General features: G+C 37.0%; 1 protein-coding gene across 1 annotated transcript in view; it reads left to right on the top strand.

Annotated features, from left to right (window-relative positions):
* Positions 1–71: 71 nt before the first annotated feature.
* The window catches only part of LOC117335839 (AP-2 complex subunit alpha-2-like), a 29,155-nt gene continuing 13,585 nt past the window's right edge, over positions 72–15,641 (top strand). Inside the window, exons 1-13 of the mRNA XM_033896079.1 lie at positions 72–168; positions 2,033–2,115; positions 2,598–2,666; positions 3,305–3,447; positions 4,213–4,406; positions 4,718–4,847; positions 5,221–5,322; positions 5,797–5,905; positions 7,464–7,686; positions 10,843–10,939; positions 13,848–13,985; positions 14,559–14,666; positions 15,329–15,403. Coding sequence (XP_033751970.1) covers positions 2,052–2,115; positions 2,598–2,666; positions 3,305–3,447; positions 4,213–4,406; positions 4,718–4,847; positions 5,221–5,322; positions 5,797–5,905; positions 7,464–7,686; positions 10,843–10,939; positions 13,848–13,985; positions 14,559–14,666; positions 15,329–15,403 — 1,452 coding nt within the window. The 5' untranslated portion in view covers positions 72–168; positions 2,033–2,051. The remainder of the gene's footprint in view (positions 169–2,032; positions 2,116–2,597; positions 2,667–3,304; positions 3,448–4,212; positions 4,407–4,717; positions 4,848–5,220; positions 5,323–5,796; positions 5,906–7,463; positions 7,687–10,842; positions 10,940–13,847; positions 13,986–14,558; positions 14,667–15,328; positions 15,404–15,641) is intronic.

Here is a 15,641-nt window from a genome sequence, read left to right as displayed (position 1 = left end):
ATTGAAATTTGTATGTGTTATGTTTTCTAAAATGTGGGTGTAAACTTTGACCTCGTTTTGATTGTCATTGACTTATGGCGGCCATTTTTACTGATGATCCACCTACCTAGCTCGAATCAGAGGGAGAAGTGGTGATCGTGGAAAGTATTTAAGGACAGTGGACTAACGGTTGGTGCAACAATTATTCTACTGTTTCTAAATCGCTCGATGCTGATGTCAAATATATTCCTTATTGGCCATTTGGTCTCCGAAAATGCACGGGCCGGTTTATTTGAAGACAGGGGGTGGGAATCGCTATATTGACACTGAATGATTCATATTCCCGTTTCGTTGTAACTAATGTTTATGCCTTATGTTTCATATTGTATGCATTAATGTGATCTGCTTGTCTGTTTGTATAGAAATTTAGAATCGTTTTCAGCAGATGTGTTCAGTGATTTTTAATAGATCATCCGGGACACTGATTAAATTAAAAGTGACCCTCCCACAAAAATCGTATCAAGCCAGATTTTGAGGGGTGTGCCATGTTTAGATAGGATCATATGCTTACTTTGGAAACCGAAGGATCATGTGTGAAAACCGTGTGTAATAAACCTTGACTAACTTGAATGAAGTACCAATAAATAGTGAGGAAATGTTGCACATATACTTAGTAGTGATGGAAGAAGTGTGAATAATAAATTTAGGGTGACCGGTCAATTTATGCAGGAATGTAATATAAGTGGCAGATTCATTACTGGTACTTCTATAAAATACACATTGTTTTTCTATCACAATCAATATTTACCAGACTTTTTTTCCATAATCATAAATATTGAATGAGATGTCAATAATCATACTGTTGAATAATGTGTTATATGCAACGTACTTACATAGCAATATTTACACAAAATGTTGATTTAGTGAATACTGCAATATCCTGCCAACCTGAATTGTCGGTAATTGTTGGTTCTTAGTTATTACTGATAAAGAAGGTATTTAGCAGGTTTTATGCATTAAAAAATTTGAAAATGTAAAATCAGGATAAGTTAATAATTTTTAGACAAAAAGCTAGACATTATAAGCTATAGCTTTATTATAGAATTTAGTCAATAATACTTAAAACATGTTTCTTTCAAACAAGTCATGTTATCCGTTGTGTTGATTTTTTTTGTATTGATTGTTGAAGGACGTAACGTGTGTCATTAGTCTGCTTCTCTTGACACAAATTACAATATTTATGTATATATACGTAGCAGAAATTTCAAAAGTTAAATGAAATTTTCCTTGAAATTTGTATGATCAAACAAATTATGTTGTAAGTTTGCATACACTTTCACACTTTTCCTAAAGTGTCAAAGTTTTTAAACTCCAAAAGCATATGTTAAAGAAAAATTAAAAGAAAAAAAAATCACTCAGAATTATGGGAGAGTTTCTGAAAACCTGGCATACTGATTACGCTTCTGTTTTTCATGCTTTTAGATTTTTCTATAGATTCTATAGTACACAAAGCATGGTTGGTTGGTTGTATGTTTTATTTTAGTCTAAATTATATCCTGCCTTAGCAATGGAATCAGTTTTGATTACAATTTGCATTATGATTTCTGATATTTATAAAAGAAAAGATTTGGTGTTCCTCTGAAAACATGAAGCTTAAAGCCGAACTTGATGTTAAGATGTTGTTAAATTATAAACAACGCACCTGCAGTGTTTGATATTGGAAGGAGAGTCAAAGGCCATGCACATAAATGTTCTCAATGGCTCTTGTTGAAAACTTAATACAGATTAAGAGGAAATGGTCCACATGCATTTTTTTCAAATTGTGGAAAATGAACCACACATAGGCTATTACTCCCTGGTAATATCTCAGGTGATGGGCATTCAGTAGACCTTCAAGAGTATATATATATTTTTTTGACTCTTGAGATTAAAGGAATGTCTATTTGACATGTGTTGTATCTGAGAAATAGTGATCTGACTTCTGAAATTGTTTAAAAATCAAGGGTCAACTTCTGATAGACAATTGATTCATAAGATATTGTTTTATTTACAGGTGTCTGTAGAGCTTCACCATGCCGGCTGTCAAGGGAGATGGCATGCGCGGTCTGGCTGTGTTTATATCAGATATCAGGAACTGTGAGTATCTAGTAAAGGGAGACTACTGTGTTAAGTATCTGGTATTTAGAACTGTGTATCTAATAAAGGGAGACTGCTGTGTTTAATATCAGATAATCCGAATTGTGTGTATCTAGTAAAGGGAGACTACTGTGTAAAGAATCTGGGACTACAAGTATCCAGTAAAGGGGGATAACTGTGTTTATTGAAGGAACAGTCATTATTTAGTAAGGGGAGACTACTGTGTTTATATCAGATATTCATTACTGTGAATATCTAGTAATGGGAGACTAACAGAAACTCTTGATCAGTATCTAAGGGAAAAATACTGTGTTTATCAATGTTTATATTAGATGTTGGGATCCGAGTATTTCGCAAAGGGAGACTACTGTGTACATTATTTTCATTTCAGCATTCCCCTTGATTATTGAAAATAGTTTAGAGTAATGTCTACCAAATTTCTTATGCTGTTAATTGTTTGACATGTGGACTTTTTGTTTTAGGCAAAAGTAAGGAGGCCGAAATTAAAAGAATTAATAAGGAATTAGCCAACATTAGATCTAAGTTCAAAGGTAAGTTTGTCACTGTCATTGAGTGTAGCACGGTTTGTACAACATTTATTCCTTATCACTGGATAACTGCATAAGAATGTTTTTCCCAGTATTTTGACAAGAATTTTTTGTTTGTTTAATTTTTGAGTCCATTCGACATTATGTCGTTATGTTGAATAAATTCAAAGTAAAGTTTTGGGAAAAAATACCAGTATATATAGTAGGCATCAGAAATATTTTTGAGTTTTGATGATTTTAATAATTGCATGAAAAATTTTCATGACTATATATTGGTATGGGATCAAAGATATTTTGGTATTTGAAATAGTTTGTTTGATTTTCAAAAAAAAACATTTGATTCAATAATCCGTATTTAATCAAATATTGAAAAGTTGTCAGTTCTGACAACAGAACATTTACCCAATACCAACTAGATCTACTATTGTATGGCGGACATTGACCTGTGGGGCAGGTCTTGACCAATCAGAAAGCGGTAAAAATCACTGTCATATAAAAAGTGAATAATACCTCGAGAATTATACATTATGTGGTTACAGAAATGTTGTTGTTTCCTACCCTGACATCCTAATATTTTCTACATTGACTGTATCACATAGCTTTCAGGATTGTCAATATTTTGAAATTTTATGTTGTTGCAGGAGATAAAACCTTGGATGGCTACCAGAAGAAGAAGTATGTCTGTAAACTGTTGTTTATCTTCCTCCTGGGTCACGACATTGACTTTGGACAGATGGAGGCAGTCAATCTTCTCAGCTCAAACAAGTACACTGAGAAACAGATTGTAAGTTTGGCCTGTTGTCAGCTCCAATAAGTTCACTAAGAAACAGATTGTAAGTTTGGCCTGTCATCAGCTCCAATAAGTTCACTAAGAAACAGATTGTAAGTTTGGCCTGTCGTCAGCTCCAACAAGTGCACAGAGAAACAGATTTTTTGGTCTGTCCTAAAACCAAGGATGTAGGAAGAGATATTTAGGTACAGTTAAACAGTTAAAATATATTTGTAGATGTTAGAGCTGTTCCAGAATTATTTAATTATCTGTGTTGGAGGGGTGGGAAAAAAACCTTGTAATAAAATTTGATGGATGATGAGGGTTGGGTAAAGACACATTTTTCTTTACTTACTTATACTAGATATGTTTTGATATTTGATGGATGGTGGGGTCTCTAATGCTTGCCACCCCTCTCACATGGATAATTTTGGAACAGCCCTTAATGAAATAAAAAAATCATCTGGAATATCTTAAGTCTTTAGGAGTTTTGAGTCTAACACTTCCTCTCCTATCTCCTTATCCATCCACAACATCTCGACATATCCAACAGTATATATAACATACACCATATCAATTTATTATAAAAAATAATGGAGGATACATTTTGATAAAATTGATTTGGAAAAACAACAACTGGTTTGTGGTTTGAATGGAAATAAAATATAAACATCACAATAGACAGACATTTGTCACAGATAGTTGATTTGGTGCATAATTCTCACACTAAACTTGGGTTTTATGAAAATCCTTCTGATTGTGCTGTTAATATTTTCCTAGGGCTACCTTTTCATCTCGGTGATGGTCAGTGCCAACAATGAATTGATGAAGCTTGTGATACAGTCCATCAAGAACGACCTTGGGAGCCGTAATCCTATCCATGTGACCTTGGCCCTCCAGTGTGTGGCTAACATCGGCAGTAGGGAAATGGCCGAGGGACTTGGCACGGATATCCCTCGCCTGCTTGTCTCAGGGTAAGGTTGATCATGTGACTTATCATGTCTGACCTTTAGTGATTTATATACAGTTTGTCATGCATGCTTTGATTGGATATGACAGAAAAAATCTATAGTGGTCGAATGGCACAATGGTAACACACCTGCCCGACCATGTGGGTTTTTCCCCGGGTACTCCGGGTTTCCTCCCACAGTAAGACCCCTCTCGCGCATCTGTCTGGGCCAACAAGAGTGATTGATATAAGTTTTTATAACTTGTTTCGCAATTATTGTAAGATGAAGAAAGTTTATTTTTTTAGAAATAATCTAATGTGATGTTTGACCTACAGAGATACCATTGACGCTGTGAAGCAGAGTGCTGCTCTTACTCTTCTGAGGCTTTTGAGGACTTCACCAGAATTTATACAGATCGGCGAATGGTCATCTCGTGTCATCCACCTACTGAATGACCAACACATGGTCAGTATGCTGACCTCACATCCCTGAACTTCAAATATATCAAAGAAACTCTAATTCAGAGTTTATAAGGAAAATATCTTTGAGTTCACAGTGTTGTTCAGGGCCTTATATAAAAGTTTATAAACTTATGTTTTATTGTGCAAAAGTCTTTCAAATTGCATTTAAAATAAAATCACAATAACTTCAACTCTACAGAGTTAAGCAGCTTTTCATATTACAATTTATCTAGGAAACATTTTAGCAGTAGATGCATGGTCCTCAATATTGAGTCTGTTGGTCTCTTGGAACCAATATCTTCTCTTTCTCCTATTCTTAAAGGAAGCCTTCAACTGAAAATTTCTCGTCTTTATATGGTATGGTATCATTATTACAGGGTGTGGTGACATCAGCGGCCAGTCTGATTGAAGCCTTGGTGAAGAAGAATCCTGACGAATACAAAGGTTGTGTTTCTCTGGCGGTCTCAAGACTGAGCAGGGTATGTCCTCTTTATTGTAGTCACAGACAAAACAAATATGCAAGAATTAAAAGGGTTTGAAGGCTGAATGAAGTATGATTTATAAACTGAAGTGTAGCTGTAAAAATTATTTGTATTAGTTTAGGGCTTGTCCAGTAAAACATCTACCCCACCCCAGGACTCCAGGTTTGGGTGAGGAGTACCACCTATAGAATTCATTTAATAAATTACATAGAAGTAAAAGGAAGGTAATCAACCATGTATAGAAGTGATTTATTGTGGAGTCCTGCAGTCAGGTAGATATTTAAATGAAATAACCCTTATCTCTTAATAACAATAAAGTAAAGTATCAAAACCTCATTATTCACAATTTGGTTTAAATGTTTCGTGGTATCGTAATTTAGCATTGTGTCAGGATGTCAGATAACAATAGAGTATAACAATGCTATTGTGTTTATGTGGTTTAGTTTGTGACTGATTAAGTGATCATTTCAGATTGTGACGTCATCCTACACAGATCTACAAGACTACACTTATTACTTTGTTCCTGCTCCCTGGCTGTCTGTCAAGCTCCTCAGATTGTTACAGAACTATCCTCCCCCAGGTAAACCATTATAGTCAGAACTAACTCCCCCAGGTAAATCATTATAGTCAGAACTAACTCCCCAGGTAAATCATTATAGTCAGAACTAACTCCCCCAGATAAATCATTATAGTCAGAACTATCCTCCCCCAGGTAAACTATTATAGTCAGAACTAACTCCCCAGGTAAACCATTATAGTCAGAACTAACTCCCCCAGGTAAATTATTAGAGTCAGAACTAACTCCCCAGGTAAATCATTAGAGTCAGAGCTATCCTCCCCCAGGTAAACCATTATAGTCAGAACTATCCTCCCCCAGGTAAACCATTATAGTCAGAACTATCCTCCCCCAGGTAAATCATTATAGTCAGAACTATCCTCCCCAGGTAAATCATTATAGTCAGAACTATCCTCCCCCAGGTAAACCATTATAGTCCGAACGAACTCCCCCAGGTAAATCATTATAGTCAGAATTAACTCCCCCAGGTAAATCATTATAGTCAGAACTAACTCCCCCAGGTAAATCATTATAGTCATAACTATCCTCCCCCAGGTAAATCATTACAGTCAGAACTATCCTCCCCCAGGTAAATCATTATAGTCAGAACTAACTCCCCCAGGTAAATCATTATAGTCAGACCTAACTCCCCAGGTAAATCATTATAGTCAGAACTATCCTCCCCCAGGTAAATCATTATAGTCAGAACTAACTCCCCCAGGTAAATCATTATAGTCAGACCTAACTCCCCCAGGTAAACCATTATAGTCAGAGCTATCCTCCCCCAGGTAAACCATTATAGTCAGAGCTATCCTCCCCCAGGTAAATCATTATAGTCAGAACTAACTCTCTCAGATAAATCATTATAGTCAGAACTAACTCCCCAGGTAAACCATTATAGTCAGAGCTATCCTCCTCCAGGTAAATTATTAGAGTCAGAACTAACTCCCCCAGGTAAACCATTATAGTCAGGACTAACTCCCCCAGGTAAATCATTATAGTCAGAACTAACTCCCCCAGGTAAACCATTATAGTCAGAACTATCTCCCCAGGTAAATCATTATAGTCAGAACTAACTCTCTCAGATAAACCATTATAGTCAGAACTAACTCTCTCAGGTAAATCATTATAGTCAGAACTAACTTACCCAGGTAAATCATTATAGTCAGAACTAACTTACTCAGGTAAAACATTATAGTCAGAACTAACTCTCCCAGGTAAACCATTAGAGTCAGAACTAACTCCCCCAGGTAAATCATTTTAGTCAGAACTAACTCCCCCAGGTAAATCATTATAGTCAGAATTAACTCCCCCAGGTAAATCATGGTAGTTGGATAAACCGCCTTACACTGATCCAGTTCAGGTCTTATACCCCAAATAAATATTATAGTAATTTCAGATACTTTTTCTGAAAGAAGTCATTATACTAAATAAAGAGACATTCTTTTACTAGAAACAGTATTGCAAACACAAAAGCTTCAGTGAGTTCATGCATCAAGTCCTAAATTTCAGTAGAGAAAGTTTGCTTGGTAAGTCAGTAAAACATTGTTGAGCTTTAGTCATATGATATCTCCATTGACAGAGGACCCGGCGGTGCGTACAAGGCTGACGGAATGTTTGGAGACAATCCTAAACAAGGCACAGGAGCCTCCCAAATCGAAGAAAGTACAGCACTCCAATGCCAAGAATGCTGTTCTGTTTGAGGCTATTAACCTGATCATCCACATGGACAGCGATCCCAATCTCCTAGTCAGAGCCTGTAACCAGCTGGGTCAGTTCCTCCAGCACCGCGAAACCAACCTCAGGTAGGTCAGACCAGGGGCAAGTCTAGTTCAAACTCTACTCATTATGTCTTAGACTGTTCACAGGTACTCGCAAGTAATTAAAATGAAGTATGTAAATGTACATATTTTAGTGTTAATGTTATTTTAGTGCTTTTAGCACTAGAAGCATTAAGCTTAATTATGATTATAATTTCTATATCCTGTTCTATGGTAAACTAATTTTGGCATGCCAATTCATATATACACCAATCTGTCAAATTTTGAAGAATATTTAAAAATTTGAGGATGCCAAATAAAGTATGTTAATTGTATTTTATTATTGAGTTTTGCCTGGAGGAAAAGAATTCCTCTACTTGCATAGGTGTCAACCATCCCGGATTACGCGGGAAGTGCCCGGAAAATCATTAAAATTTCCCCTAAATCCCAATTTGGTACATTTCCCGAATCGGGGTTAAATTTATCCCGGATTTGAGCAGTCATCCCTCATAATACCCCGGAAATCTCAGACACTTCGACCCTGAACTGATTATGTAAACAAAACACCCCCACCACCTGTGTAGCTGCCCTAGCCTGGGGCTTGGTGAGAGAGGGGAGTCGGTCACCGGTCACCATGCATACGTGCCGGCCGACTGGTGTATACATTATAACCCATGTGGCTTCATTTGACACGGTCAGTTAATTTTGTGATTACAACTAGGATACATCACTTCAAGAACAAACACTGGTAATATCTGTCAACAAGATTTACTCACATGAAAGCCAATAATGCCTTTCTTAATCGTAGCTGTCAGTACCAGCATTTGTATTGCCGCCATCTTTAATTGGACAATACTAATATAAAGTCGTAAACTGCCACAAAAATCCGGATTTCAATTTGGGTCAGAAAAAAATAAAAACACATTTTAAGAAGTTTGTTTTATGTCACAATAGAACTAGTAGTAAAACAAAAATTAATAAATTACTGTGTAATTATTATTAGCTCACCTGGTCCGAAGGATACCGTGGCGTCCGTCCGTCCGTCAACAATTGACTTCTTCTTCATAACCGCTGATCAGAATTTGATCAAATTTGGTCAGAAGCATCCCTATGGGTAGGGGACTCAAAATTGTACAAATGATGGGGCTGGCCCCCCAGGGGCCTGAGGGGCGGGGCCAAAAGGGGTCAATTTTGCTATATTGATATAAACGACTTCTTCTCTGAAACCGAGCAATGGATATCGCTCATATTTGCCTGGTAGCATCATTATGGGGTGAGGATTCAAAATTGTACAAATGATGGGGCTGGCCCCCCAGGGGCCTGATGGGCGGGGCCAAAACGGGTCAATTGGTCTATATTGATATAAACGACTTCTTTTCTGAAAGCGAGCAATGGATATCACTCATATTTGTCTGGTAGCATCACTATGGGATGAGGATTCAAAATTGTACAAATGATGGGGCTGGCCCCCCAGGGGCCTGAGGGGCGGGGCCAAATGTGGTCAATTTGGCTACATGATATAAACGACTTCTTCTCTGAAACCGAGCAATGGATATCGCTCATATTTGCCTGGTAGCATCACTATGGGGTGAGGATTCATAATTGTACAAATGATGGGGCTGGCCCCCAGGGGCCTTAGGGGCAGGGCCAAAATGGGTCAATTTGGCTATATTGATATAAACGACTTCTTCTCTGAAACCGAGCAATGGATATAACTCTTATTTGCCTGGTTTCATCACTACGGGGTGAGGATTCAAAATTGTACAAATGATGGGGCTGGCCCCCAGGGGACTGAGGGGCGGGGCCAAAAGGGGTCAATTTGGCTATATTGATATAAACGACTTCTGCCCTGAAACTAAGCAATGGATATCACTCATATTGGTAGCATCCCTATGGGGTGGGGATTCAAAATTGTACAAATGGTGGGGCTGACCCCCAAGGGGCCTGAGAGGCGGGGCCAAAATTGGTCAATTTGTTTAAACAACTTCTTCTCTGAAACTAAGCAATGGATATTACTTTCATTTGTATGGTAGCATGGTTATTGGGTGGGGATTCAAAATTGTACAACTGTACCCAGGCCGCCAGGGGGCTGAGGGGTGGGGCCAAGAGGGGTCTATTTGGCTAAATTGATTTAAACAAATCATTCTCTGAAACTTAGCAATGGTTTGACTGGTAGCATCCTATAGGGGTAGGGATTCAAAATTGTATAAAGGAAGGAGCTGACCCCCCAGGGGGCAGAGGGCAGGGTCAAAAGGGGTCAATAAGTCTTAACAAGATCTTCTCTGAAACTAAGTAATATGGATATCACTCATATTTGTGTGGTAGCATCCCTATGGGGTCGCGCCAAAAGTCAATTTCATTTCATGGATTAATACACTTTTTGGCATTTTTAGCATTAAAATAAAACCAATGTACATGTACCCATATAAAATGCTTATGATATATATTGACATAGCAATACCAGCGACAAATATACTGAAGCATCATTCTTGTTTCATATCTCATGAAACCAGGTGAGCGATACAGGCCCTCTGGGCCTCTTGTTTGAGAAAGGAAGGGAGATAATTTGATAAATACATTTAGATATATTTCAGAACAAAATAAAAAAAAAAGTCAGGAGATAAGTAGTTACTTTTGTATACTGATTGCAGATTTCAGGTGACTACATCATTATTAACTCACTAAATACAGTTCCTCTCTATGAAATTTCTTAAAACATTTTTTAAAAGAATTAATCTTTTTTTTTAAATTTTTTTTTTTTTAATTATTCCTTAAAATTAACCATTGTAGTCAAATTTTAATATCAAAATGTAGCCCGAGGTAATTTACACCTGCACAAGCTCATGAGGAACATCACCTTAATGCAACAAAAATGTCACGATTTTTTTCACGCACTTTCTCCCTCATTTTGGATGTGGAATGAGGGAGATCTCCCTCATTGGAGGTCTCAGAGGTTGACATGTATGTACTTGCTTCAATCTCTGTCGGATATCAAACTCGGTTACTGGCATTTGCCACAATTTTCATTACAACTGTTTGCTGTTGACTCCCTAAAATCACTTTTTATTTTTGATTTGAAAGGGCATACCAGGTATGTTTTAATTGTTCTGTGAAGTTAGACATTTGAAATGGCGAGGGTCAAAATAACCCAGTCGCAATACATACAGCATTTAACCAGATTTGTGTCATTGTATTTGATAGATATCTTGCCCTTGAGAGCATGTGTCTGCTGGCTACATCAGAATTCTCCCATGAGGCAGTGAAGAAACACCAAGAGACCGTTGTCACTGCCCTCAAGGTATTGTTACATGTTTTTTAACTCCAGAGAATGAAGTAATATAAAATAATCTTAAAAAAATAATTTCACAATTGTTCATTTAAGTATAAATTTTGTTTCTAGTGTGTTTTAAATATTATGACTGGTAGCACTTCTGGCAGGGTTGAACCCCAGTGCAATCAGATTAAAAACATATCTTGACCTGCGCTCTCCCACATTGTACTTTACAGAACAGGAACACAAATAAAAATATGATTTTAATCAGATTGAACACCAGTAGTTCTGGTTGAAGGCCGTACAAGTTTGAACTTGAAACATCTTATTTCCAAAATGTTATAGGATGTGTTTTATCTAAATTTTTAAGACTTCCGAAAAAGTGTTGATTTAAAATGACAAATTAGAATTAGACTTAAACTATCAAAAGATGTCGACAACAATTTGTACTCCTCAATACTTACCAAAATTATCAATAGTTGTTGATATTAGTGTTGGGAATCGGATGTGATTTCCTAATCGATTAATCGGCATAATCGGAGAGCCCCTTCCGATCGATTATCGATTATAATCGGATAGTATGTAAATCAGAGTTATTTATTAAATGTATTATGAATATTTGAAAAAATGTATTGTGAATTCATGATTAAAAGTTTAAAACAATATTAACAAGTTTCCAATGAACATACGAGATTAATAGAAATAGAAGAAGTCATACGAGACGTTGTTGTTATTATTTCCCATCCACAATCTGTATAATACTCTCATTAATTGGTACAGAAATCCAGTATTTGAAACATGTCAACGTAATCCAAAACTAAAGCCATTGTTCAAAGTTTAACGTAACAGACCAGTCAGTATGTAACTTTTGGTTTCGTTTACTTTAGCATGAATATCACCGGCAAACGTTGAAATTCAAATTGAAACTGAAACAAGTCACTTGATACGCCATCATACGGGAGAAAAAAAATACGTCAACTTATCTTTATTAACATATCTGCGAAGGCGACAAACTGCCGCCTACATATCGAGATTTTCTTTATTTGGAGGCCCTTTTTTACTTTTCCAAATCCAAAATATTTCCATACTAAAGGTACTCGCGCCTGGGTGGTGGAATAATTCCGCCTCATGTGTCACCGTCTCAAGTGCCTCCATTTTGTTCAAGCGTATGAGTTAAACAGACGCTTTATATCTGTATATAATTTGAGTGCGTGAAGCGTTTTCGTGACCGGAACAGTGACTAACAAAGAAACCAACACAGGGCACTTATTCCGGAAACGCCGCATTTTTTACCGGAGATATTTTCAATGGAAATTTCACTAAGCGATTATTAACGTCAGGGTGCCTTTAGCACCTGCCGTTATAGGCGTGGTGGGGAAATGTTGTTACTGACAGATCTCTTCCGGCTAACTATTCCTCTTTTCTGTCATACAAATGATATACCACCGCAGCCTAATATAGTTCCTATTTTGATAGCAATTATTGACACAATTTTAGTGATGTAAACCGTGTTTACTGCAATTATTTAAAATGAAATGTTAATGTTCGGTGTTCTAGACTATTTTAGAGTATAATTATTAACCCTTTTCCTCGTCAGTATATGCAATTTTGTTGGCGTAGGATTACGTAGTTCTGTCTCGATACTGCCTTGAAAACGAAAGTAGAAAAATCAGTTTGATCGTCGTGGAAATTTACATGCATTCACAGAGAAACTTTTCACATCTGTTCATCCTGAGTTCATATGCAGGAACATTTGATAGCTTAAAACCAATCCTATTTACGTAGTCAAATGCACCCGAGCATTCCACGAGATAACTTCAGCTGTCACGTGACTCTTCATGATCACTAGTCAGCCAAAATGGCGGTTATGTCTACTGTAACTAAACCAACGACCGTTCGCAGTTTCATATTCATTTGTAAGTCGCTAGAATACGCAAGAAATATGACCAGGAATTGAGGGCAAGTTGTAACAAACTACATTGCCGTTTTTCGTGAGGATTTTATTAAATAAGGTTATTATTTGTTGTTTGAAAAGAATCTAATGATTATGATCCGTGACTGATGTACTGGCGGTGTCAAAACTAGATATGTCTCGTCGGACAACGCGACCGCAATTTTCTATCAGAGTTAAAATGTGTTACTTAAGGGTTCATAAAATAGATGTTTGATAGGCCTTATTAATAACCTATAGTATAAATAAAATAAAAAAACTTCGACTGTGTACATCTTGGATTTTATCTTTAGTTGTAGTTACAACATGTTCGGTTAATAGACCGATTTGTCGCTCAGTTCACGACAGTTGATTCTTTTTTCAAAGTTTACAAGCAGCTTTTAAATACTGATTCAGGAGTATATCAATAATCTTTCACAAGCATTAAAGAAATGGGGAAAGAACTATACTCAGCTATTGTAAAGTTGTCAGCTGATATATATATATGTTATACATGTTTTCTTGAATATATATAGAATAGAAATACCAGGGCCAGATGAAGACATTTCATCTGATACAAATGTAACTGTCTGACTATAAAATCCAATTTTAAATTTCTTATAATATGACCTCAGACCCTGACGTTTCTCAGGGCCTTTGGCCCTTTGATTGAATTTAACAATCGATTATCGCTGTATTTTGGTAATTTCGATTAATTTTCGATTATAATCGATAATCGGCCCACCACTAGTTGATATTGACTTATACTCAGAAATACTCCACAGAACTATCATCAGATGTGGAGATTAATTTGTACTCCCCAATACTTCTCAAAAGATATGCTATACTATATATATATATATATATATCTGAAATCTGAAGAGCTCCCATGATGGAGTGAAAGCGCTAAATTGTGATTGTGTGGGTTTTTATATATATATGTATTGTAATTTAATCACAGACGGAGCACTATAATTATATATATGTATTGTAATTTAATCCCAGACGGAGCGTGATGTGAGTGTGAGACAGCGTGCTGTAGATCTATTATACGCCATGTGTGACCGCACCAATGCCGAGGAGATTGTAGGTGAAATGCTCGACTACCTCGAGTCTGCCGACTACTCCATCAGAGAGGAAATGGTACGTCAGCCATAGTGATAATTAGTCAATATTTTGGGAGGAGGAAATTGGTTTCTACAGGAATCTGTTCGTTGAGTTTGCTATATCTTTGATCCAGTTGTGACTCAGTGTTGAAAATTTGATGGTTACTTCTGTGTTAGTGTTAAAGAGAAATACTTCATCTTGGTTCACCTGAGGATATCTTTCTAGTAATATACCTGTGTAAAGTAACCTTGTTATGTAATTAAGGGACTTGTGCAAGTCTCCGTTCACCTGGGGATATCTGTCCAGTAATATGCTTGTGTCAAGTAACCTTTTCAGTGGTATTATGGGACTTGTGCAAGTCTTTGTTCGTCTGGTGATCTCTGTCTTGTAATATGCATGTGTCGAATACCATGTATGGACCTGATTAAGTTAACATGTTCTGTAGCAGCTAGTCCAGTAGATGATTTCTAGTAAACTAAAGAACTTGCAATATTTCCAGATTTAGAATGTAGTCTTGCAATGTAATGCAATGTGATGTCATACAGTGTATTATATGATGTCATGCAACGTCATAGAATGTCATGCAATGTGTCGTTATGATTTTTATAGGTTCTGAAGGTTGCAATCTTGGCAGAAAAGTATGCGGTAGATTACACTTGGTATGTGGACGTCATCCTCAACTTGATTCGTATATCAGGCGACTACGTTAGTGAAGAAGTAAGTACACAGTTCCTCACAGTTACACCACCTCCTTAAGTTATCCTTTATAGACATAAATAAACATAGATACATATTTACTGTGGTGTAAATAACACAATATCATGGCAAAGGCATGTCATACTGAAGTCTTCTTGGTTTTTCAAAGACCATGTATTAGGGAAAAACTGCTGCCTACCTCAAGGGAGTATGTTTTCTTTTATAGAATTGTTGTCTGCAGGTAGAGTTTTGAAAATTTCCAGCCACATCTTTATTTTGACCAAAAAAAATTAGCTTGCCCAGGGGGTTGCAGTGGCCTAGTGGTTAAGGTGTCCCAACACTTTATCACTAGCCCTCCACCTCTGGATTGCGAGTTTGAAACCTACGTGGGGCAGTTGCCTGGGTTGCCTGGTACTGACTGTAGGTTGGTGGTTTTTCCCCCTGAGTACTCCGGCTTCCCTCCACCTCCAAAACCTGGCACGTCCTTAACTGACCTTGGCTGTTAATAGGATGTTAAACAAAGAAAAGAAAAAACCAGCCCCGAGTTTCACACGAAACATTGGGGTTGCATGTTTGCTTCCTGTCTGTTAAAAGGGCATTTTGAAATATGAAGAAGGATGATTTTTGCCTGCATTTTTGCATACCAGAGGTATGTCTATTTATTTATGTGTTTTATTGTACAGGTGTGGTACCGAGTCATACAGATCGTGATAAACAGAGACGACGTTCAGGGGTATGCAGCTAAAACAGTTTTTGAGGTAAGAAGAGGTCTTGATGGGATACCAATATACTGTTTACCTGGTTATTTTTGCCTCAGGTTATTTTCGCCCTTGAGCAACACAAAAAGATATTCGCCCCATTTTAAATTCGCTCAAAATGGTTTTCAAGAAATATCCTTTTCCTCGTTTTCAAAGGGCAAAAATGGTGAAAATCACCAGGTATACAGTAAGTCCAGCATGCTTTAAATACATTTTGAGGTCGGACACCCAAAGTGAC

This window comes from Pecten maximus, chromosome 10 (assembly GCF_902652985.1).
Source record: "Pecten maximus chromosome 10, xPecMax1.1, whole genome shotgun sequence".
Taxonomy (NCBI): domain Eukaryota; kingdom Metazoa; phylum Mollusca; class Bivalvia; order Pectinida; family Pectinidae; genus Pecten; species Pecten maximus.
The sequence above is the reverse complement of the archived record's forward strand: the minus strand, read 5'-3'. Positions and strand labels throughout refer to the sequence as shown.